Below are 25,723 nucleotides of genomic sequence, written 5' to 3'. Positions count from 1 at the left end.
TCCTGCTTCCTAAAGCTGTCCTGTCTGCAGTCCGTCATGTGGCCTTTCAATACTTTTCGACCCCTTCACTTCCAATTATTCTCCCTCCATTTGCTACCACCCTGCTACATTTTTCCACTCCAAATGGCTTCCCGGTGTCATTACTGTAGATCCTCTTGTCATTCAGCGTGATGGCTTGCATGTAGACGAGGTGACTGATGGAAACCCCCCACGTGAACCTTTATCCACTCTGCAGGCTGCTCTGACTGCAGGGGTTAAAGCCTGTGCAGGTTGGCATGGCACAGCCAGTGATATTCACGTGTGTGAGCGACTTTGAGAGCAGCTTTTCCTGTTTCCCTCCACACGTCCATTGAGTTTCTGATGAGGCCTTTTAGTGTGTTGTTGACCTTGTATACTGCAAGACTTCCCAAGGATCCACAAGCAGTGAGTCTTTATACAGCTACACTACAGCTGGGCAATATGGTGGAAATATACATCGTGAGAATAAGGTTTTGTTTTGGAAGATGTACTTTGTGATGCTATTGATTTCTTATATTATTGCATTACACAGAGAGGTGTTTCCAACACCAGTCTGTATAATGTAATACAGATCGACAGCACTGCAAACTGCAGCCTTCAAAATGATCATAAAGTTGAGTCAACACTTAAAACAGAACCTTTGTGATTCATGGCAGAACGGTTTTATCAGTTGGTAGCAGTTTCATCTAGTTGTACCAAATGAGCTGTTAAATGAGGATGTACTGTAAATCCGAAAATGTATGCAAAAGAACCTCTCTGTGTGTCGAGGACTTTGACAGAGCAGTATTGTTGGTTTAGTTAGGAATCTGATATCTCCTCCATCACTATGTAATCCAGACTTGGTTCAGCGACAGCTCTGACTTGGTGCTTTGCGCCTCTGGTGTTGCTTCCAATCCCTTGCTGAGATTTGCTGGTGTATTGAAACACACGTCTCTTCAGCTTCAGGACTTTGACGTCTGACAGCAGCTTCCATGTTGGATTGTAGTTGGATGGTCCTGTTCCCCTGTGCGGGTCTTTCATAATCAGTGTTGTCCCATGTTGTCGGGGTGGGAGTCTGCTGGTAGTAACTGGTGCATTTGTGCTGGTAGGTGTGAATGCAGCTCTATTTGTCTCTTGACCTAATAGGACTGGATTCAGCAGAAACCAGTGGACACGACCAAAGCAAATGATGGATTCAGGCACCATTTGCTTTGGTCATGTCCACTGGTTTCTGCTCTGGAAGACTGCACTGATCTGGTTTTGGATCACTTAGGGAGGAGCAGAGCTGTAACTTGATTATCCTTTCAACCAAGCCTGTATTTTAAAGTCATTTTTCAAAATAAAAGCTTATATATTCTTTTATCTACTCTGTTAGGGCAGCTTTACTATCTGCACAATGCATTTTTTTTTTTAAATACTCTTATGCTTTTACACAATCGTCCAGGGACATGAAAGTCTCTAATGAATTCTACACTAATTAGTTCGCTGGGTTTATTTTATCGAGTGATAAACAGACAACAAAGAGTCAAACCAGTAAGGCTCACTGGTCAGGAGCTTCTGAGACACACCGCTGTTAATGATTTGGATCTATTATTACTGACACAGAGGAGGGCAGGAGTCACAGCAGGTGACCTAATTTGATCTCACCCTGTAATGAGGATAAAGATCTTTCTAATAGGCACAGCAAAGCATTACAGGGCCTGTTAGGAGGACTCCAAACGGCTCCCAGTGATGGGCCTATTACAGTATATGCCCGACAAAGTGGCCCTGATGTAATTCCCCATCCCTCAGATCTCTCATTCAGAGCTGGATCATACACAACAGCGTAAATTATGACAGAAAATGATCACCTGACACTAGATAGTGGGGGAGTACTGCAACAGTTACATGCAACAGCTACATAAAGTCATTTACTGCCGGCCTGTGAGGCAGAGGCTCAAATTACATCAAATACTGGCCTGCTGAGACACTCCTAATTAATAAGAGGGATGGTAAAGGAGCCTCTCCCCTTCCCCTCATTGTGCTTACGTGCTAGAAATCGATTTGTGTCTCTCCTGCTGCCACAGTGTCTGACAGATGTTTTTCTGCACTACAGTGCTCACGCTACAAGCAGCCATAGTGTCTGCAGCTGAAACACACAAGGCCAGATGAGAGGCACAGAGCTGCCTGTTGGGGTTGCAGCAAAAAAGAAACGTATTTGTTCTGCACTGCAGGCATCACTGAGAGTCGCAGAAATCCAAAGTTTAGTTTTAGATAAAGGGAACTTCTTTTAGTATATACAAGTTGTAATGAGTCAAAAAAGGGTTAAGTTAAGTATGATTGTTGTTTTTAACCATGAAAGCTGTATGTTGTGTTGATGGCAAAAACCATTAGATGGTATGCCCTGAAATGTTGAGCACATATTGAGGTGCCCAGAGGATGAATTCTAGTCACTCTAATGATCACTGTTATTTTTATCCAGAGGTAACATCATGTCAGAGTTTCAAATTTTCCAGTTACAAATTTTTGAGAATCCATGACTTTCCTCCAGCAGCACACGTATTTGATATTTGACGTTTTGACAGAAATATCTCATGTTTGATGGATTTCCATGACATTTGGTACCAACATTCATGAACCTATTAGGATGTATTGGAATCATATTTGTGGTCATCTGGCTTTTCTTGTGCCATGATTTTGTTAGATTACATTTTTTTGTATACTTTCAAATACTTATAATACTCCCCATCAACCTCCACTGACTTTGTGTTTAGGAGTAAATAGCAAATTAGCATGCAAACAACCTTAAGAAATATATACATTATACTTACTTAGCAGCATTAATGGTAGCATAACCATTGTTATTGCGAGCATGTTAGCATGCTAATGTTTAGCCCAAAGCAGAGCTGTCTTGGATTACAGCCTCAAAGAGACGCTGTAGTTGTCTCTGTTGTTTTTGTGTAACTGTGTCTTGATTAATAAACCACCATGGCTTAAATGGTAAACCTGGGTATATTTTATCCACAGCTGAGCTAGGCGAGGATTTTATGTGATTAAACCAGGTGTGTAATTATCTCATCAGGCTCAATCATAAAGTAGGGCAGCAGCAGAGGATAGTCTCATCCCATCTACTCTAGACCCTCTAGACCCTTCGGCTTCACCTTATTTAGCACAATGCATTCTGAATATTAGAGCTAAAAGGTAGCTTCACTGTGTTATTTTGAAGTTTAAATGTATCTAATTAAACTGAGACACAGACGTGGCATACATTATAGCTTTTCTTAATGACTATTCCAAGTATGTCTATCCTTATTTCTCAGCTATGATGCTTAGCGTGCACTGTAATTGGCTGCAATGCACGGCACTGATTTGACAGTAGATTTGACATTGAAGTTCCAGTTCTCATTAGTGTTTAATGTTTACTTAATTAAACTAAGGATGAAAAGTGGGATGAATGCGTTCATTGAATCACATGGCAGGTCTGTATGACAAGCAAGACAGGGAAGAAGATGCATGACAGATCCAGATACATGCTCTCTAAATACAGTATGTATTGGAGTTTTTTTTCAGCCAGTCTGAGAAGCAGCAACAGAACTGGTGAGTCAATCCTTTTCTGTTACTTCCTGGCAATAACTGTCTGTGTTTTCACCAAAAACAGATCAGCCTAATAGTATATTTTCCCACAGACTCGGTCAGGTAGCTCAACCATACACATCGCAACGCATACGTTTCACCCTGCTGCATTTCCTAAACATTTAAAAATCCTCTAAATGTGTCTAAAGGATGAACTGCTCACATCACTGCTTCTCATCACATAGTTTTCTCACACAACAGTAGTTCTGCTTAATGAGGATAATCCTTTAAATCAGGCCTGTATTGTCAGCATCGAGCTTATCCCATTTTATTTCCTTATCATGCTGATCTACCGTCAGCATGTTCTGCTGATAAACATCAAACACAGAAAGGAAAGGGATTATGGGTAATTGCAGAGAAAGAAATCAAATTAAATTATACACGGTGTTTAAGTATCTGGCATTGAAATTGCAATATCACTTTACTTAATTTACTTTGAAACGCAGACGGGCTTGAAAATGTATCTCTCAGCCTTGTAATGTATATAAAGTATGACATGTAAGCAGTCAGATGTTACTGTATAAACAGATAATTAGATGAGAAAAGAACCTACCACTTTACAGATACGTCTCGCTTTGCTTGTTCAGAACATCTCTATCTCCCTGTTAAGAATATTTTCACAATAAAAGTTATTAAAAGGTCTGCTGTTAGTGGACCGTTTGTTTTTTTCTCACCTTCACAGATTTCTTACCAAGTTCTGGGCTTGTATTTGTCCTCGGTTCTCCAGTTTATTTAATATTATATTTCTGTGTCTTTGGCTCTCTGTTTTAAAGTTTTGCAAACACACTGAAATAAAAAACTAACAACCTTCATTAATACTGGATCTCCACCTCTGCGTTTGGCCTCATGGCAGCCAATTTATCAACCCTGTTGCAACAGAAAAATGTTGTAACTTTTCACAACACTTGACTGTTTTCCCAGGAACAGATAAAACTTGATAAATTACTTTCTCCACCCATGGAGGAAAAAAAATGTTGTCAACAAACTCACAGTGATGCAGATTTGCACTGCTTGCTTAAGATCAAAGCAAGTAATTAAGTCAGTAAAGTGTATTTGGTGTAGCACCTTTTACAGAGCAAAGTCACAAAGCGCTTCACAAAACACAACAGCAGCAACAATATATTACAATAAAAGAGAGAGAAAAACTACAAATGTGCACGTCGGAACTACAACTTCAAAGGCACAATCACCTTTTTTTTTTCAGTCGGACACGAGGGACGACAAGTAGACCCTGGTCAGACGACCTGAAGGATCTACAGGTGATGTAGGGATGGAGCAGGTCTGAGATGTACACAGGTGCCTGATCATGCAGGGCTTTATACATGAAAACAAGGACCTTAAAATGAATCCTGAATTTAACTGGAAGTCAGTGTAAGGAACATAAGATGGGTGTAATGTGACGTGACCTGCTAGTCAACAGCCTTGCAGCAGCGTTCTGGACCATTTGTATTAGTGCATGCAAGACAAGGCAAACCCTCTCCCTGCACTAAGAGCTGTGTGCTGTACAAAATCCATGTATGTGTTATGTAGCGAATGATGTCATCAAGCCACTTGTAGTAACTTCAGCCAATGATTTAATGAAGAGAAACTGGCCACCCTGCTAAACCTAGCTGCCTCTTCCTTGAGGTATTATTAGCAATTATGTTCATACATTTTTATGCATCCAATCCAAGAAATATTGAGAGAATTCACAATGTTGCTGAATGAAATGATTAACGGAGCATTTGTGACGCTTATTATTGTACTTTCTGTATGAAGTGTATCAAATATAAAGCTCTCTGCTGCGTTATGCAGCTTGGTAAAGCGTTTTAAAATCCCCACCTCCACAGCAGCGTGCACCAGCAGGCTCTGAGGGTCTGGTTAGATGTGCTGTATAAACATATAGAGGGAGGCAACATTATATGGATTAAATATGAGGATTAAGGTTCACATTCTCAGAGAGTCTCTCCTCTAAGGCGTTTATTTGACAGCCATATTTAAGCTATGTTTGTAGCTGAAGGGGTCTAGTGTAAAAGGCAGTGACCAAGTGTTCATTCATGACTAACGGTCTCAAAGGACTGGCTGCTGGAGTGACACCGTGAGTGTGATTCTACAGCGTCATTGTTTGTAACCAAGATAGCGGCATGAATCAGAGGACAGTGGGATGCTTGTTTATCCGTGACCTTTATTCACACCTACAGGCTGAAGAGGTGTTTTGGTGTAAACCTCCAGTATAATACTTTCTATTTAAATTGTGCCCTCAGATAAACACAAAATGACTCAATTTTCAGTTCAAGAAAAACATTACATGGATTTTATTTGTTTTTTTTTAAAGGTGGAGTCCAAATAAGAATGGAGTCTAGGAGCTGTATTTCACTTGTGTATGATTTCAGGGCTTTTCTTTTCTTTACAACAAATAAAAGGATACTTGCAGTAAGTATTTTCCGTTCTTTCAATCTGCTTTTCATTGTGTAAGACTCCTCTTTCAGTAAGAGAGAGCATTGGAACAGTATGTCTCGAGTGCTGCTTTATCCTTGGCTTCTAATTCATTGATTTCTACAACAATAAAACCAGAAGAGAAATACCTACACCGAACAGCAGTTAAAATAAAAAGAAACATTTTGTAGCAATAAATGCACAAAGCTGCAGGGGCCGACCTGAGGCCTGGTTCAGATGGGGAACCCTCAGTAATCTGTGGGCCAGGCAGCAGGGGCTCACCGGAGGTCAGGACTGACAGTGGGTCATAAATATGGCAGACAGGCTGAGCCGGCCTGTGACAGGGAAAGGGCGGTTCTACTGTAATGGGTGGTAAATGTCAGAGCCTCCCTACAGCCTGAGATGAGCGATTGTTAGGCAGTTTCCCTGAGCCGGAGCTGCCAAAGCCTGGAGACAGACTGACAAGCAGTAAAGGAAACATTTACACGGACAGAACGGCTTGTTTGGATGACCCCCCCTCTTCCTCGCTGTCGCCATCGGCAGAATGAGACAGGTGATTAATCAGGTTGTTAGCATGTTTGATGGAGAGGAGAGGAGAGAGGAAGGAGGAATACGTGTTCGGAGAGAAAAGTGTGAAAGGTAGCAAAATGAAGAGGAGAGCCTCGCCGCTGTGATTCATCAGGGGTTTCTGGTCCTCCCGGGAGCAATAATTTTTAAAGGAACGGGCCTTGATTGCAATAATGTCCCCATAGCAACTATTATCTTTAATGACTATTATTATGGCTGTCATAAAATGGAGACTGGAGCAAGTCTTATTTAAATTATTATGCAACGGCACCTTGGAACGACTTGACTGATCAAAATCAAGTTCAATTACTTTTCAAATTGTAAAACTTTAAACACTAGATTTTAAAAGGCAGAATTTAACACAATGAATGTTGAACATATGAATACATTTTGATGGTGTATAGATGTAGTTTATATTACTGCATCTATTTGTTATGGATCGTGTACAAAAACCTCGTAGAAAGAGGAGAGATGTGCAATATAGGCTACTAGATTTAGCTACATACTACTTTAAATCTGCAGCCCCTAGGCAGGTACAAACACTATTTATTTTAATCCAATCAATATTAATAAAACAATATATACACTAAATTATATAATACATCCAGTCATACAAATGTTAATCATTAAACCAACTCCTATGCAATAGAAACGCTCATTCCAGCTCAGACGTTATATAATTGCCATTTAACTCTACCTCCTTAGGGAGAAATGTGAGTGCCTGGGAAATGACTGCTGGGTTACAATTTCTTCAAGTGCTTAATTGGTTAATCTTTCAATAAAATTACAAAAAGATGAGACTTACATTTGGAGACTCTGGAGACTTTCCTCCTGTTCTCGCCACCACCTGAACCACCACAGCCATCCTCATCGTCGCAGTCGCCGCTATAACGTCCCTCTGCGTCTCCACTTCCTGTTTCGATCTGGTCCAGCGAGCCCAGCTTAGGGATGGACTTCCCCTGCAACAGCTGGGTGGGAAAACAGACAGAAAATACAATATTTTAGTTTAAAAATATCTTGTTTTTTACAGATGTTATTTTAAAGTACTTTAAAGTAACAATCTCAAATATTTCATATTGTTTTTGTGCTCTTGAGCGCCGCCCTCTGGTGATAGTCGGCAATTAGGGGAGCACACATCTCAATTTAACCAGACATCTATGGGTGGCTCCCTTTGTCATGGTTATAACTCTTGATTTTCTGTAGTCATCAAACTTTTTGTTGTTTGTACAGCCATGGTAGATTTATGTTTACTCGCAACACTTGCAGAGACCGTAAAAGCAGCCGCTTAGCTCCGCCTACCCTCTCTGGCAGACCAACCACTGCTGGGTGATGGAAAACGCGTCACTAACTGGGCGCCGCTTGTGATTTTTTCTGGGAATGTCGCCACAGACACCCAGTCCATGAAAATACGAAACACTGCAAATGCAAAGGCTTTCATCAGTGGGCCATAGGCTCAATCACAATTGTGTTTCATCATTCGGTGATTGTGACTGAACAGACATTTATTTAAATGAAAAAGTCTGAGATTATTACTTCAAGTGTATCTTTATTTTTGTGGTAGTTGTTGTCCTTGTAGTTGTTGTTGTTGTGTTGTTGCTTTTCTTCTCCTAGCATTACCCCTGTTATATAAATGCTTTCATGTAAAGCACTTATCTTGCACCATTAACAGTAAATTAATGAGTAAATAAAAAATAGTATTAACTGATTGTACGGGCCCATTCGTTCAGTGTTTCTGCATTCCCTGCTGCAAGAAGCTCTACATCCACAATATATGTATATCATATTCACATTCAATATTCACAGCAGGATACAGTGAACCAGGTCCTCTCCTGGCAAGGACAGTGCAGAATATACTCTCTGAAAATGAAGAGAAAACCAGGGACAAATGTAAAAAAAAATCTGCTGATTTTGCTGCTGGTGAGGCACCGTCGTCTGACTCATGAAAAACTCTAAACAACTGCTGCACTGCAAATGCATGATTTAAAAAACAATTTCTACCCAAATTTCCTTTTTATACTATTTAAAAAAAAAACTTTTTTAAAGTGCTTTCAACAAAAATTAATAAATGGTTACATTTTTTTTTTAAAACTACAATTAAATCCTTAAAAAAAGCATAATCTTATATTGGCTGGTGAATCAATGCTCAAACTGACAATCAGCATTAACAACTGTCCTGATCTTCAACCTCTACAAACGTCACTGACATGTATCCATAGCGAGTATCAACACCCCTCTGGGCCGCAGTGTCCTGCAGCTAAACTTTGTGCCGTGTTGCTGCAGAATCTCAATCAAAGACTTTGTGAAGTGGATACCAGGGGAAATGCATAGGCTAATTGGCTCATCTAAATTCATGGTGCGTCATTGGAAACAATAGAGGCTGCTTTGACTCGATCAGAAAGGTACTGTCTATGCTAATTAGTTACTGTTGTGGTTCAGTGCAGGGGAGCAGGAGTGTTGGGGTTGCTGCCATGGCTGAGCTGGGACATGTATCCGTGCTGGTAATGAGCCTGTCTGGGGTCTCTGCTCCTCACTGCTGACAGGTCAGGAGATGGAGACTGAAGAGTTTGAGCAGTGTCAGCCATGTGTGTAATTGCAATGATTTTTTTCCATTAATGTTGGAGATCCGACCAAACTTATGATCAATTATGGGGAATAATTTGTCTGCGGTGCCAGAGATAAGTCTGGTCTGTGAGTTTAACTGATTTTGAACGATGCGTTTCACAGTCCAGGAGGTAGAGCAGCGCTCCAGGGCTCAGCATGCTCAGAGTTCAAAGGCTGTCGACTCTGAAGCTCATCTACAGAGGAAACAGCTTCTTGCAGTAATTAGTCTGTGCATGAGAGACAATATGCAGAGCTAAGATTCACTTATCTGACGTGTGCAAGGAGCTGAAAGATTAAGATGTATGTATAAATAAGCCTTTGCATACACGTATGAGTAGGTGGAGGAGAAGGTGCTGCTTGCTTTCACACCTACATACAGGAACTCGTGTGTGACTTAAGTTCAGTTCTCAAGTCACAACTTTTTTCTCTGATTCTTTTCATGCACTTGAGCTCAAAGGATTATAAACTTTGAAAAGCTCAAACTAAACGTTTACTGCTGTGGCCAAATGCTTGTTTTCTGTTCTGAGTTCACTTCTACAAACTGGTTTGTCACGCACACACTTTCAAGGAACAGCATAACAAAAAATTTGAAACTCTATTTTTATCTTCTCGTCGAACAAAACGACGAAAAAGATCAAGACCGACAATTAACTGATACCAAGCATCATCGGAGCAGCCACAGCCTGACAAAGGTTATTTCTCTGTGTCATGGGACTCCGATGTCCTCCAAGACACATCAGTGAACTTCTGTTGCACTGGCTGAAATGTTCTTTAAATGGATCAACATGGGAAAAGTATATTAGTCTGAATTAATCTGACAAACACAGCGCTGATGAATATGAATAGCTGTACTAATGCTTAGTAGTGCCATAAATCCGCAGATGAAAATAGAGCCCAACAAAAACATATATTTACTTCTTTTTGAGTACATATGCATAAAAGCGCCCTTCATTTGGGACATTATTGAGCCCTTTTTAAATGAAACTATATTCCTGACCTGTTTTTACAGATTTACATCTTTAATGAGGCTCGTGTTATCTGCCACAGAGCAGGGAAGTCGGACAGTACTTGGAGATCAACTAACACGTTGTTAATTAAGAACCTTTCATCGGATTTATTGACTCTAAAGTGGTAATATCTCAGAAGATCTCAGTTTCGTTCTCTTTGGTGGCATCTATGGAGATAAACGGTAATTGCGGGAGCACACTTCCCTGATATGTAGACAGTGTTGCATGTGTGACGTCCACGGTTGGCTTTTCCTCGCTGACGGTCGCTTTCCTTTTTAGACAGTTTTCCTTCATCTGAGTGTCAAATTTGTTTCTTTTTCTTTGGATTTTCACTTATTTGTGAAGTTGTATCTGCAGTCATCGAAATTTTCTTTGTTTGTTCAGCCATAGTAGATTACTGTTTACTCGCAACACTTGCAGAGACCGGAAAAGCAGCCGCTTAGCTCCGCCTACCCTCTCTGGCAGACCAACCACTGCTGAGTGATGGAAAATGCGTCACTAACTGGGCGCCACTTGTGATTTTCATCAGTGGGCCATACGCGCAATGACCATTGTGGTCTCTCTTTCGGCGATAGATAGTGACTAAACAGACATTTATTTACATGAAAATCTTAGAGATTACTTTAACAAATATTGTACATACCAACCCATGTCCTTTAACATTGGTGTTATGACAGTGGATGCAAATTAAAGCCACATCCATAAATAATTAGTAAGATCTCACCTCCACGTAACAAGTTACAAAAGCTTCTGTGCTTTAGCTTTGCGGTCACTGGCCAGTCTTGTTATTTTCATGACATTTCACAGCAAACTCATTTGCTCCAAAGCTGAGAAAACATTTAATATGTTTGACCAAAACCGTCACTCAGCATGCGAGTCAATTCCTTCAGTCTCCAGGCCTTGGGAGCAACAGCTCTGTGTTTGATTGTATTGAACAGCCGCCCTGCTCTTTCACACACACAATGAAGCAGTCTGAATGGTCTAAATGTGTTATTAGCTAAACTCGTGTGAATGACATGGAGCATTGTCCGACACTGGCTGTGAGACAGGAGCTCTGATTCATTCAATGCATCTGCAGGTGAGAAACTGCCCTCAGCGGTCACCTCCGGGCAGGCCTCTGGCTGTTATTGCAGCGTGTGGAGAGCTGGCACAGGCCAAGTAATACCCATCACTCTTCCAACAAACAAAGCTGCCCACAGGCTTAGAAACCGCACAACTGCACACTTAGAATTAATTTTCTGAACAGAGAGATCCACGATTTAATTGGTCATGTCCTTTTCTTTTACGATTGCTCCAACATTTAAGAGCCAACGCTTCAGGACGTAATTATGAACTAACGTTGTTGTAAGCACTTTCAGTTCAAAGAGGTGAACACGCTCATGCCTGACAAAGATTTTATCTACACTTGACGCATATAGGAGCCAGTGTGAGGGAAGAACACAATGGATTTGAGCTATACTCTATGCAGATAATTCTAAAATTGATCGATAAATATCCTCTCTAATAAAACTGAACCTTTGTTTGACACAAACTATAATTATGGACAGGCTTTTATATCTTAGTTATCTTATATCTGAGTTACGCTTCTTAATTAGGTCCAATCTTCTAATTTTAGTGCCCATTCACTGAAGATGCCCTTTACTGTTCATGCAAGTTCAAATGTGTTATACATCTGTTTCATTAAAACCTTATAATTGGAGTAATCAGTAAAAGATGACTGGACTTACTGCTTAAGCAGAGGAATGACTAAAATAGGAACTTTCTGTAGCAATCTAATTCTTATTTCTTTTGGTGCATAGACAAGATTTTTTTGTAATGTCTAATGACATTAAATATTATGTATTAAGTTTTGAGCTGACCGGACCTGATCTGATAACTTTTGTATACATTTTGGTTTTTGTATCTTAATATGTTGTTTTTGCTTCTTTGACTTACATTTTAATATATTTTGTGTTTGAACAATTTAAAAATAACAGGGAAGATCTGGGACACAAGAGAATTCTGGGAGTTCTAAAAACTAAGGAAAATTATAACCAACGAGTTATAATTAAAGATGCTTACATAGCATATACTGTTGTATTGTTCTGACTGCACCTGAGCTTAAATCTAAATATATGTATATATTATATATATTTCTATGTATATGTATATTTCTGCTTAATATCACATTTCTTTTACTGTTCTTAATGTTCTTAACGCTCTGTTTTTAACTGTGTAAAGCACTTTGAATTGCTCTATGTATGAATGGTAGGGATAGACCGATTATCGGCCTATATGCGTCAAAATGCCGATTATCGGCGCCGATATTCGGCATTTTGACGCATATCGGCATCGGCCTTTTTTTTTAATCCGACGGCCGATAAGAGATCAATTTAAAACTGGGTTATTTTGGCTCTGATGCAGCCGCGCCTCTCTGTCTGCAGTCACTACTCTGTCTCCAGCATTGTCCCACCCACAGCACTGATTGGTTACACGCAGAGCCATGGCACGGGTAACAGCCAATCAGCAGTGAAAGCTGTGCATGCAGAGTGCTCACACACACGGCGGAGAGGAGAAAAAGTTCATTTCTTGTAAATTTCATTTAACTTTGTTTTATTTACTTTATAAGACTTCAGGAAGTTATTTATTTATTTATTTAAATTTTCAGTTAACTTTATAAGAGATGCTGCTGACCCTGGGAACTCCCTGCGCTTTTTGTTTGTTTGTTTAATAAACATATGCTTAAAGGCATTTAAACAAAGTTAGGTGTTGGAGTTTGTATCATTCAAAATTTTGACGCCAATATTTTTACTTTTACCGCAAATGAATATCGGCTCCAAATATCGGTTATCAGCCTCCTTGACTACTAATAATCGGTATCGGTATCAGCCCTGAAAAAACCAAATCGGTCTATCTCTGATGAATGGTGCTCTATAAATAAACTTACCTTAACACCATTTCGACACTCCAGTTGGCACATGTCATTTAAGTTGCTTATAGGAAGAAAAGTACCAAAGCAGGAGAGTTCAAGTTTCACATACATCTAAACAAGCCGTAGAGGTGCACTGCTGTGTCATACACTTATTTTCCAGCAGGTTTTCTGGCAAGAGCTTTGTGACATTAAATGGAGAATGAGGGGGAAGCTCACGTCTTGCATCCCTGTACTCCAGGAGTTAAGATTATTTTGGGGCCCTTTTTGCTTAATTGATAATAGAAAAGCTCAAGAGAGGCAGTAGAGCCGGTGGACAGAGAGAGGCATGCAGCAAAGGGTCAGGGATGGAATAAAACTGCAGCCTCTGGGCTGCATGTTCTACCAGCTGAGCTACCGAGGCGCCCAAAGGATCTCAACAAGTACAAAATGTCCCCATGACAGAAAAGATGAGTTTAACCAGACAGAATATCAATATTGTGTTTGTGACATTATAATGTAGTTGGTGGAGTCCTGGTATGAAGCTTGTTGGTAGCATTTTGTGTTGCTTTTTATTCTCTGCATCCATTCACTCAGAAATCGCTGTTACACAATATCTAGTGGCTTGCGGTGATTCAGAAATAGCTTTTATTCATTCATGCTCAAATATATCACCTCAACCCCCCCTCAACTGTGTATTAAGTGAAGTGTTAAGTGAATGCAGAGGAGAATACCATAATGGTAACCATGGCAACCACTATGCAGTCAATAAACACACCATCAGTTGTCCGCGGGAGTTATTGTTTGATTAATGGCAAGAAACACACTCGGGAGAAAACTGCTGAGTCTCCGCTGTTTGCTGTTAATAACAATGAGGATAAACAAGCGGTGACTACAGGAGGCAGAGCGGAGCCAAGAGGAGGTGAAGAAGTGGAAATTAAGAATGTGGGTTAAACACAAACATTATTAGCAAAGTATCAAAAAAACATTTTTGCTGTGGGAACACTGCGACCTTGGAGCGGAGGCTGAAGTCTGTATGGAGGGGCAGTCAAAAGATGAATGCTGTTTTATGGTGGATAACATGTCTCTGTCATTCACACCTACGGCCAATTTAGAGTCACCAATGAACCTAACGAAATGGAAAAGGAAATGGAGTACCTTGAAGGGAACCCACGCATGCACGGGGAGAACAAGCAAACTCCTTCTAGCTATGAAGCTACAGCGCTAACCACTGCACCACAATGTGCAATATTTGTTAAAGGTGAAATGTGTGTTTAAATACCATTGAATTTTGAGACGTTCTGCCTGCACAGTATACACAGACGTAAGTAATAAATATCTTTGTTTGAGACAGATCACCACAAAAAAACACACCATAATCATTTTAATCTGTTTTTTTAATGAAAATGAGAATAATGATGTAAAAATGATCATTCCCCTTCATATTGCAAATCATACTGAAATTGCATTATTAGTCAAAATAATCTCAATTAGATATTTTTGGCTGACTGCCGGGGTCAGCCCTACACAGGGGTCTGTATGTGACTGACTGAGTAACTGATTGAGTGAATGAGTGAGTGACAGTACTCTGACAGCTGTAGAGACAGAGAGAGTTGCGACATTGCAGTGTTGGATCATGGAGCATATTGGACCTCCATTGACGCGACTCTGTCTATACGGCTCTGGATACTTTGTTCGGTATCTGCTGCTCATCCGTTGTCCTCACCTACATCCGCACCTGCTTTCAAACATGTTGTCATCAGCCTCATAAGGACAGTCCTTGTAACACATTGCCCACAAAAGCGCACATTGACCTGATGCGGTCAGCCACATACTAGGTTTTGACCTAGTCTTGTTTCATAATCGTTCAGCCCCACTTCCAACTAACATCTCTTATAAAACCTATTTTGATAATTTCACTATTTAGATTTATTTAAACGTGACTCTGGTCTGGACTGAAATATCTCAACTAGTAGTTAATGATTTTTTCCCCGTTATTCTATTACAAACATTCACGATGCCCTGAGGAGGAATCTTTACGACTGACAGGATCCCCAGACCTTCCCTGTAGCATCATCATCAGGTAGCATTTCATTTTGGCTCATACTTTAGATAAGTGTTAAAACTCCTGCAAAACATCCTAATTAGCCTCGGCTGTACCTTGTGTTTAGGGCTAATTAGCAAATGTTAGCATGCTTACATAAGATGATGAGCATGGTGAACAATGCAGCTGCTAAAAAGCATGGACGCACACGCATATTATAAGTACTATAGTGCCCAATAGCTCACAGAGTTACTGACTTGAAATCAGCCGTTGTTTCTTTCAATTGATAAGATATATCTTGTTTATAGGGACACACTTGTTTGCATGATTTATTGTCTCCCTTTCTTTTAGTAATCTCCAACCAAAAACAACCCTCCTGATTTTCTACATCTCTAATCTCAACTCTGCAAACATCACAAACTTCTTCCTCACACCAGCTGCTTCCTCAGGAAATCACAACAAAGACTGCAGCCTGCGAAGCGTCTCAAAAGATTCACCATGGGAACCGAGGCCTGCGTTGACTTTCATCACCGCATCATAGAAAGTATACATCCTGACAGGCTGCGGCTCACTGTATGTTTTTGGCAGGTTTTTGACATGGAGCAGGACGCTGCAGCAAAACAGAGTAAAGCTACAGCATCATGAATTCACTGGCACCGACCTCCTCCGGCTCTGTGATATCTTCATTACCCGCTGCATGAGGAAAGCCCAGAGCATCATCAAGGACACCAGTCACCCAGCCCACACACTATTCTCACTCCTGCCATCTGGAAAAAAAGCTACGGGAGCATTAAATCACGCACCAGCCGTCTCAGAGACAGTTTCTTCCCACAGGTAGTCAGAATAATGAATAGCACCCCCACACACACACACACACAACACACCCGGATACACACACAAACAGACTCTTAAACTGTGCCTACGATGTAAATACTTCCATGTTTACTGTGAGATATCACCTCATCATACCATCGTTTTTATCTACAGTTCAAGGTTAAGAGAGCTGCTGTGTAAAAATATTATTTATAAGAGTAATGAAAGTGCAGATGATGTATTTTTGGCTGTAAATGTTCTTGTTTGACCTCATTAAGATATTAAAACATGACACTCATTCAGCATTTCTTATACAACAATGTACTGCCGTCTAGTGCTTGAAATAACTAACTCGTCAACTCCATTTCATGACCTTAAACCATTAAGTTATGTACCTTAGCTGCTTCTACAGTAATGGAACAAGGTGATGGCTTTGTAGCTCTGTATCTTGTAAATGTAAGGGCATTATTACTATATTTATCCGGCCTACACAACCATTATAGTCTACATTCCCCAGCACAGACGGAGGCAGGAGTAGTCCGAAAAAAAAAGCTGCAAAGAATCCAAAGTAACAAATTGACTGCGAGGGACAAATAGCATACACTTACAGTCAATTAAAATATACAGTGCAGATTATGTACGGGGTATATTTCCTAAAGAGGTGCAGGGTGTTGTGTGGCAAAATGAATCACACCTTCACAGATCCAGGAGGCGAATAAAGCCGAGTGCGGTTTGAAAAGCTCGGGAGGATTCTCTTTGAACACGTCCCTCTGTATGTAAATAGTGGGTGGAGGAGAGATCTTCACAATGATCATATTTGCCAGTCAGAGGAGAAAAGTGTCAGGATGTGAGTCGGCTCCCAAGACGCTCACTGTCATTTCCCATCTCGCTCAGCGCAGCAGCAGCTCTGACAGGGTGCTTATCTGGGCTGAGAGCAGCAGCAGCAGCAGGAACGACGCAGCAGGTCAGTCAGTGAGAGGACAAAGGAACTCATTTTTTTCAGAAGTCCACATTATTTTCCATCATCCAAATGAACCCTGCGGTGACTCAACAGTTCTTACATTTAAAGGATAAGGCTGGATAAACTCTATATTTCTTTATGTGACCAAATGTGCTACTTTGTCCGGGAGTTTCAAGCTGTGAGTCAAGATTAATATATAATGTGCTGGTTTTCAACATTCACGACAATGTTTTTAAGGTTTTAACTACTATTATAATAACAGTTATAATCTTATACAGCTCTCACATAGATGTTTATCATGTTCTGTCCCGCGCAATGTGCTGGATATTGCTACCCTATGAGTCACAGACAAGAGTAATGGCTGCAGCTCTTTCAGACAGAACCTGTCAGTGTGCTAACGTGTGAAGTCCTAACGATTAGAAACTCTGCGTTCATGGCGTCCATTGTGTTGAATGGTGCGCTCAGTAGGTGTGCTAATGCTGACATAATCGTCTGCCAATCTGGTGAAAAAGCTTATGGTGCGTGCAAAAGAGAGAGCGTGCATGAATGTGCAGTACATTTAAGGTCCTGGTTCGGTGGTTTGAAAATGTGGTTTCTCTGTAGCAGCACGTCAAGTGTGATATCAGTAATTCCTGAATGTGAGAGATCTCAAGTGTAGTCCAAAACACATGAATGAGTCAAAGCTTTGAACTTTGTGACATGTTCCTTCGCTACAGTAGAGATGGGAACTGTAGTTTATCGTAACACAATCCCACACACTTCTAAAAAAACGCTCAAGAAAGCACCAAATTTATATTAATCCCGGTTAAAGACAGTACCCAACAAATCCACTGCTTACTCCTGTTTGAGTAACTTTTGGTTTAAACTACAGTGGCCTGTTGTCTTTTATATATTCAATGACTGTTTTAAAGATTAATGTCTTGAGTAAGGACCACTGTGTTTGTGGCTGAGTCACAAACAAGGTCTAGAAATCCCAGAGTACCGAGAGAGATGTAGAGAAATGCCAGACTCATCATTTAACCACAGAGCTGAAGCTTAACCAAGTGTTTTAATTATCTCAACACAATCTTATCTGGACCAAGCTTGAGTTGTTACGAGCAGATAGAGTAGGAAAAACAAACCCTCAATTTAAAAAACTTAATACAAAGAAATATGTTACAGTATTGTGGATACGTTCTTGTGAGTTTCTCCCGAACTTGAATGACGCATCTAATGACCAATTACACAAAGAGGATTATTCTGCTGCAGCTAAAGCTGGATTTTAATCATGGATAAGCACATGCAATCATTTCAGATAAGTTGTTATCTACAGGTATGCAGCTAAGCTGGATTTGTCTTTAAGTGTTTTGATTTACTGTGCTTACCTCATGGGCAAACTGAGCGCCACAATGAGTGTGGGTTAAAAAACAAGTTCTTAAGCTGCAGGTTTTGGGGCTTTGTCTCCAATTAAGAGTTTCTCGCACAGTCCTGACGTGGCCTTTCTGACTTTACAGATTCCTTGCTGGATACCGACAAGAATTCGTCACACAAACTGAATTTGTAAGTCATACTCTGAGGGTGTTGGTGTGTTAAAGTATCTCTAGAGAGCAGGATGATGGTTATAATCAAGGTTGTCTCTTTAGCTGCACTTCTATAACATTCAAATGTTATGATGTGGTATGCACATTTAAGAGCACAACAAATAAAACATGAATATATTCTCAGTGCTAATCCTTCGGACGAGCAGGGGAGGAGACATGAATAATTCAGAAGAAAAACTGCTGGTCAACCACCACATCAATGGCTGGTAAATAATTCAGCCGGCAGACTGGGTGAGGAGCTGCTTGCTCCTGATTTTGATTGAGAGACAGGGACAGGGCCTACTTATAGATTCTTGATGGGTTTTACCACATGAAGAGGAGAGGACAGGGGCGAGGAGGAGAGGAGCCAACAAATAATTCATAGGAAAGAGCTGCTGATGAGCAAGATGATGAAATCCGGAGTTTGTACTGCTCAGATTGCATGATGAATTTGTCAATAGCTGCATTTCGGTTTTGTGTTTTTCCTGCGGTCTCGGCTGCGGAATAGCAATGATACATTTCCATTTTGGTTGTAGGGAAACTGGGAGTGCGCTCTGCACTTCAGTTAGTCAAGGTCAGCGGAGAATAAATGGAAATAGTGAAGAACATTTCTGATATGTAGATGAAAAACATGAAAATCAACATTTGCATGGACACATCATTCTTATCCTCATAAAAATGCCCCGACAGTGATGTCTTTTAAAGTAATAGAATTTCACCTTTTGCCTTCATCCATATTTCAGGGTACACTTCCCCCTTTTTACCCTGCAGCTGTTCAAACAGCAGCCCGCCATTCATGCACACACGCACACGTACTTTAAGGTAAGTTTCACCATATTAATGAGGTGGGCCAATACTATAGTGATTTATAGAAGTAATATAGTTTGTGCTGCACACCCAGATGTGCATGCAATCACTCATGTGTACAATTGAATGAGTGTGTGCACTGGTATATGTAATTGATGCTTTTGCCGGTCATAAACTGAGCTGCCATTAACCCCCCACACACCTTTTACAATGCATCCCCCCGCGCTCAGCCTTCTTCTACAACACATCAATAATAAAATTCACATTTTAAAGGATCATCATTTAACCCCGACTTCATTTCAAATCTGAATGTGACCCATATATCCTCCACAAGCCCCAGTTTCCATCCTACACTGTCAGTGTATTACATGATTAGCACTTCCAAGGACTCCCTGTTGTGTATTCTCTGCTCATAACATGCACGATCAACACCTTTAAAAAAAAGAGTAGGAGAGGAATAAAATGTGAGGGATGAAAATCTATGTTGACAACACACGCAGGATGACACTTGTGCCGCACTTCAGCAGCTAATGAGATGCCAATCAGAAGTATTTGCAAATCAGACCCACTTGCAAATCACGTCCCAATGAGATGATAATGCAAAGTAGACTCAAGCACTGTGAACACACAAGCTGTTAAATGAACAGTAACAGATGTGGAATATAAAGGTCTGTAATTCAACACACTTGTATGATTTCACCTTCGTCCATGTTCATTTAATTGAAATCCAGACTAAAACACATTTATATTCGATTTGTAAAGCGAAGCCATTTAAGGACAACTTTCAGAATACTTCTAATCTGCAGGAGCCATCGGGACACAAACACAAAATTAGTGCCTCATGTAACCGATATGAGACTTACAAATAGAAAAACAAAACGCATCCCTTTGAGAATCCCTTTGACCCAGTGATGGAGCGTAATTTGGCTTGAGCGTACTCGAGCTGCTTAATTTCTGCTTATTTGCATCTTGAATTCCCCAAAAAACCCAAACAAAACCTTGGAAGACTTAACAGCAAAGAGCAGCTCATTAAACACAACATTTGGTTTGTTACCATTATGCCTACATACAAATCAGACAAAGGTTCACTATTCACCCTTACAGAGCAGGAACAGTATCTGTATTTTTATTAGGTCTGCGTGTGCTGCAGGCAGCGCTGGCAAGGAGGATTTGGCAAACAGAAAGTGTGCAAAAGGGCAGATGCTGACTTCAACAGGGGCAGACTTTAACTACAAAATCAAACTTTTAAGGGCTCAACTTTTCACAAAAAGCTGCCTTTTGAACACAACTGGAGGCAAGCATCACACATAAATCAATCACTTCTGGATTTTAAAAACTGGCTGCATTCAGCGTCAACAAGCAAATTTAACAATAAAGAACAGTTACAGAATCTTGAAGCTAAGGGGCGCAGTTGTGATCTGATTAACAGTGTCTCCGGAAGAGACCGGAAAAGCAGCCGCTTAGCTCCGCCTACCCTCTCTGGCAGACCAACCACTGCTGGCTAATGGAAAACGCGTCACTAACTGGGCGTCGCTTGTGATTTTTTCCACGAATGACGTCACAGACACCCAGTCCATGAAAATACACTATATTGCCAGGGCACGTCCAGTTGCCTTTTGCAATAAGCTTAGAATTACAGTGACCTGGATGACTGAGAACCTTCTCAGACATACTAATTCCAACATATTTCAACTAATCTATATTAATTTCTATTTTATCACTTAGTTTATTAATTGATATGAAATTTGTTATAAAGGTTAAAGCAAGTAAACTCTTTGGTTCTTGTTATCCATGAGTCTTCATCATATTTCCACACCTGTTACACCGTCTAAATCATTATCAACACACAAAGAGAGCTGCCTCCTGTGTTGCATTTTATTGTTTTAATTAACAGGAAGGCTGGAAATGCCAATTATATTTTACCAGGGTGCTATTTATATTATTTGGCACTAATTAGCACTTATTTCTTTTGTAATCCTGGTTGGTGGATGTTTAGATTTCCAGCTATGATTGATAATCTCACCTTTGCTTAAGAGTCAATGATGGGTAAAACAGGTGTCATCTGTGGTGTTAAGCTCTAAGACTTACTGGTGGTAGACTTCAGGGTTCACCACAGTCATCAGGATTCATACTCAGTGGCCCAAAAATGTGTTGATAATCTATTCAATAGCTGTTGAGATATTTCAGTCACCAAAATAGTGGTGGACCAAATAAGCAACCAGAACCAGAATCAGGATCAGGGTTTATTGCCAAGTAGGTTTGCACATACAAGGAATTTGTTTTGGTGATTTTGGTGCAGAACTATTAAGTCAGAACTAGAATACAAATAAGAAAATAGAAGAAAATAAAAATAGGCAATAAGAATAAAAATATAGAAAGCAATACTTATAATACAACATATTTACAACAGGTGTAAATAAAACCTGTACAGATGTGCAGACTATTAAGCAGTGCAAAGAGCAAACACCTAACCTTGTACAGCTGCTAGGGTTGCTAAAAAAAACTCACACTTGCACCTCCAAACATTAACATCTGCTAATGTGACTTTTCATAAACTCACAGGTGGAACCATGACAGAAACATCTCAACATAATTAGTAAGAAAAACACATGTCGTAGCCTAAATCAGCTCTTTTTTTATTGGGGTAGCATTGTGTCTTATTAACGACAAGTTCCTCTGCATCTCAGTGGATTCAGTTGGCTGATTTTAAGGTCAAATTACAGCCAGTGAGACAGTCAGCGTTATTCTGTTCCTACCATTCATTATTACTCATTTATTAGTTATGTACCTAATTTAAAATAAACTATGACAATAAAAATGTCACAACTTTCTGACAGGTACTGTGCGTCCTCTCAGTCATTGTCTTTAGATAAAGGGACTAGTATGGAAGAAGACTTTTCTGCAGGTGCTGAAATCAGAAGTGAAACGAAAAACATAACTTGAATATAATGTTGCTACTGCAATACACTTTCATACCCGCTGTGAATCTGAAAATCAAATGTCACTCTGTGAGGGGTTTTATTTGTCTCGTTGTTTCTTTGCTTCGTGTCAGAGATGTTTCTGATAGATTCTTCACACGCCACAGATTTGCCTCTCACATGGGTGAGTAAACAGATAATGAGATATATATCAAACGTGTCACTTTCATCACTGTGTGTGACTGCACTAACAAGTTTACACAAGTTCTTCTTTTAATACAAGGCAGAGTGCGAGGCTGTAAATGCTTTAGATACAAATTAACCTAGGCAAGAAAAAAGAAATAAAGATACAAGAAACTGATGGAAAAAACAACTCAGATCAGTAACATTATTAACCATGTTAATTAAAAGTAGGATTTTTCCTTGCATTTTGTCAACAACACATTCAAACTGGGCCCCTCCTCCTGGGCTCTTCATCACCAGAAGCTCACTCTCACTCTCTCAAGAAGACGCCCACCCCGCCGAGCTAACACCGACAGCATCACGGTTACCTTTGCTCTAGCATGCTAACCGCCGGTTGCCTTTGCGCCAGCAATGATGTGATGATGTTTATACTATATTATATTTGTAAAAGTCTATATTTTATTTTTCTATGAAAATCCAACTTATTATACCTTTCAGGTAACTGTTCTGTTTGCAGTTATCACTTTTGCTAACACACATTTAACAGTGTCAGAACATCTTGTTTATACTCGTTTGTTGTTCTATTTAAAGCAGCTGTAATCTGTGTGACTGAATTAACAATGGTTTAAATATCAGTGTGTACTGACAAGGTTCTCTTCACCATTAAACCACAGAAAAATACTCAACTACAGGTTCCCTGAGCTCTTTGTAGCGTTTAGCATCTTTCAGCTCACTGTCTGTTTTTTTGAACGCAACTTGACCCTTTTTTCCTCCACTCATCTCTCTTATAAACCTTATTACTTGACACAGCAGGTGGCTGATTTCAGAAAAAGCACTTAACACCTAAAGCACATTACCTGCGCAACACGACACAGCAGACAAACAAAGTTATCATGTCACTGGTGAACCTTCAGCAGCTGCAGAGTCACATTTTTCCTTCAGGAGTTTGTGGGAACACAGAAGATTTAAGGAGGGATGAGTACTTAGAATAAACAAACTTTGAAAGTTGCTCTGAGTCTGCAGGGTGTGTAAAGAAGAATCAGTGTGGCAACAAGTTTGCAATAGCAACTGAAAAAAATAAAATGTCAATTTTGTGTTGTGTTTCTGCTGCCCCCTAGTGGCCAAAGAAATCCGTTATTGCAGGTTGGAGGAGGTAATCTGTCAAAGTCAAATGTACAAATGTGCTGCCATTAGACTTAGGTGGTCATAATTATTTCTATAGACGTAAAGACAGTATGTCTATAAATACAAATCTATAGATGTCAACAATATGTTGCAGCTGATAAATTAATAAATTAAAGTTAAACCTTCATTTTGGTCCCTGATTGATGCAGACCTACTTGGGATTTATGAGCGAGATCATATTGATTGTTTATTGACCAGAAGATGTTGCAAGCAACTGATGCTTTTGGAAAATGTTTTAAATACATTCAGAAAAGGAGTTGAACAGACGATGACGACAGAAAGAGGTGAATATGTGCAAAATACCAGCTCTCCCTGAAGGTCTCGCTCCCAGCAGATTAGAGATGATTGTATAATCTGGGCTGAGCTCACAATCATGCTCTGTTTCATGGTAGTTACTGTGAATCTTGTGCAGCAGATTAACACTCTCTGAGAATTGAAGCTCACACAACTTTTCTATGGGGTTAAAAATTTACAGAACCACAGAGAAGCACATTTAAGAAGCAAACACACCAGAAAGACACGGTGAATGTCAGCGGGATCAGGTGCTCTCGGATGGTTATGATATGGATTTATGTGCTCTGACATCCCACAGATGGTGTGAATTAGTCAGGGAGGGGGTGCCAGCGCGAGGTCAAGAGAGATGACCTGGCCTTCAGCCCGCCACTTGGGAAACGAAAGCAACAGACACGCGAAGCTGCTGCGGCAGAGGCGGCACCTGCAGCTGTTATTGAAGCTACAGGAGAGAAAGTGCTCCGTAAACTGACTCTAATCTCATCAAGCTGAGAGATAAACAGCACTGAAAGGAGCCGCGGCAGCGCAAACATGCAGGGAAGCAGGGCGGCTGATAGAAAAGCCACATTGATTTTGACAAAGAGCAGAAGAAATTGTTTTAATAAATATCAAGAGATGCAAACAAAATCAGACGGGACTCTGAATGTGCCCTGATTGATTTTTCTCATTGCCTGGAGATGGTTTTGTATTTGAGACTTTTCTAATAGCTGTTTTCTATTAGCCGCTTCTTACTGGTAATATTAAAGATGATATAAATGAATTATTTTGCTGAGAATCATTCAAAGAAGAAGAGGACAAGGCTTTCTAAGCGGGTTGTTTCTTTTCAAGGTAATCGAGCTGTGTCTGCGTACCTTGATGAACAAGCCAAAAGCTAATGAAGGAGACTTAATGTTCCATAAAACAAAGAAGCACAGAGAATTAGCCGATCGCCCGAGGAGACGGTTACCAAACGTCTGAGAGAGTGAGGAAAGAATAAAGACTTAAATTGGAGTGAAAGCTGCAGAAGAAAAGAGGGAGACATCCAGTGAGTATGTAGAGAGACTGAGAGAGGCTCACCTGATTGATGTGTTTGAGTTTGTCGATGATCTGATTGATCACGGGGTCCGCTCCCTTCACTTTCACCTCGGGGTTGTCACTCTGAGCCTTGATGCCGTTGCCCACCACACGCAGGGTGTAGCTGTGAACAAAGACAGAGAGGTGTGAGTATTTTCATTTATCCATCAGTCATGATGGTCATTAGGGGCGGCTGTGGCTCAGTGGTAGAGTCGGTCGTCTCTCAATCAGAAGGTTGGGGATTCGATCTCTGACTGCTACAGTCGCATGTCGAAGTGTCCTTGGGCAAGACAGTGAAACTCAGATTGCTCCATATGAATGTTAATAGATCCTGAATGGAGATTGGCATTGTGATGAAATGAATGAATGTGACTGTGAAAGGGTGAATGAGACATGTAATGTAAAAGCACTTTGAGTGGTCAGAGGACTAGATAAGTGCTATATAAGTACAACAACGTGATGTACTTGTACTTTACCTGAGTATTTTAGAGTTGTTCTCTCTCCCATTAAAGTAATAATCTCAAAGATTTTCATTTAAATAAATGTCTGTAAAGTCGCTATGTATCGCCGAATGAGGTAACACAATGGTGATTGAGCCTACGGCCCATTGATGAAAGCCTTTGCATTTAAAGTATTAAAGACTGGGTGTCTGGTGCTACTTTCACGGAAAAATATCACAAGCAGCAGCTTTTCCGGTCTCTGCAAGTGATGCGAGTAAACAGTAATCTACTATGGCTGAACAAACAAAGAAAAGATCGATGACTACAGATACAACTTCAAAAATACATGAAATCCAAAGACAAAGAAACAAATTCGACGCTCA

General features: G+C 40.3%; 1 protein-coding gene across 1 annotated transcript in view; it reads right to left on the bottom strand.

Moving 5' to 3' along the window:
* Positions 1-25,723, bottom strand: part of gpc5a (glypican 5a) — a 136,412-nt gene that overhangs the window by 41,428 nt on the left and 69,261 nt on the right. The window contains exons 7-8 of the mRNA XM_069657996.1: positions 24,904-25,024; positions 7,397-7,559 (exon numbers count right to left, since the gene is read on the bottom strand). Of these exons, the coding sequence (XP_069514097.1) occupies positions 7,397-7,559; positions 24,904-25,024 (284 nt within the window). The remainder of the gene's footprint in view (positions 1-7,396; positions 7,560-24,903; positions 25,025-25,723) is intronic.

Source organism: Semicossyphus pulcher, unplaced genomic scaffold (assembly GCF_022749685.1).
Source record: "Semicossyphus pulcher isolate SPU_LCO1_2020_fin unplaced genomic scaffold, fSemPul1.0.p SCAF_1, whole genome shotgun sequence".
Lineage (NCBI taxonomy): Eukaryota > Metazoa > Chordata > Actinopteri > Labriformes > Labridae > Semicossyphus > Semicossyphus pulcher.
This window is presented reverse-complemented; position numbering and strand designations above follow the sequence as displayed.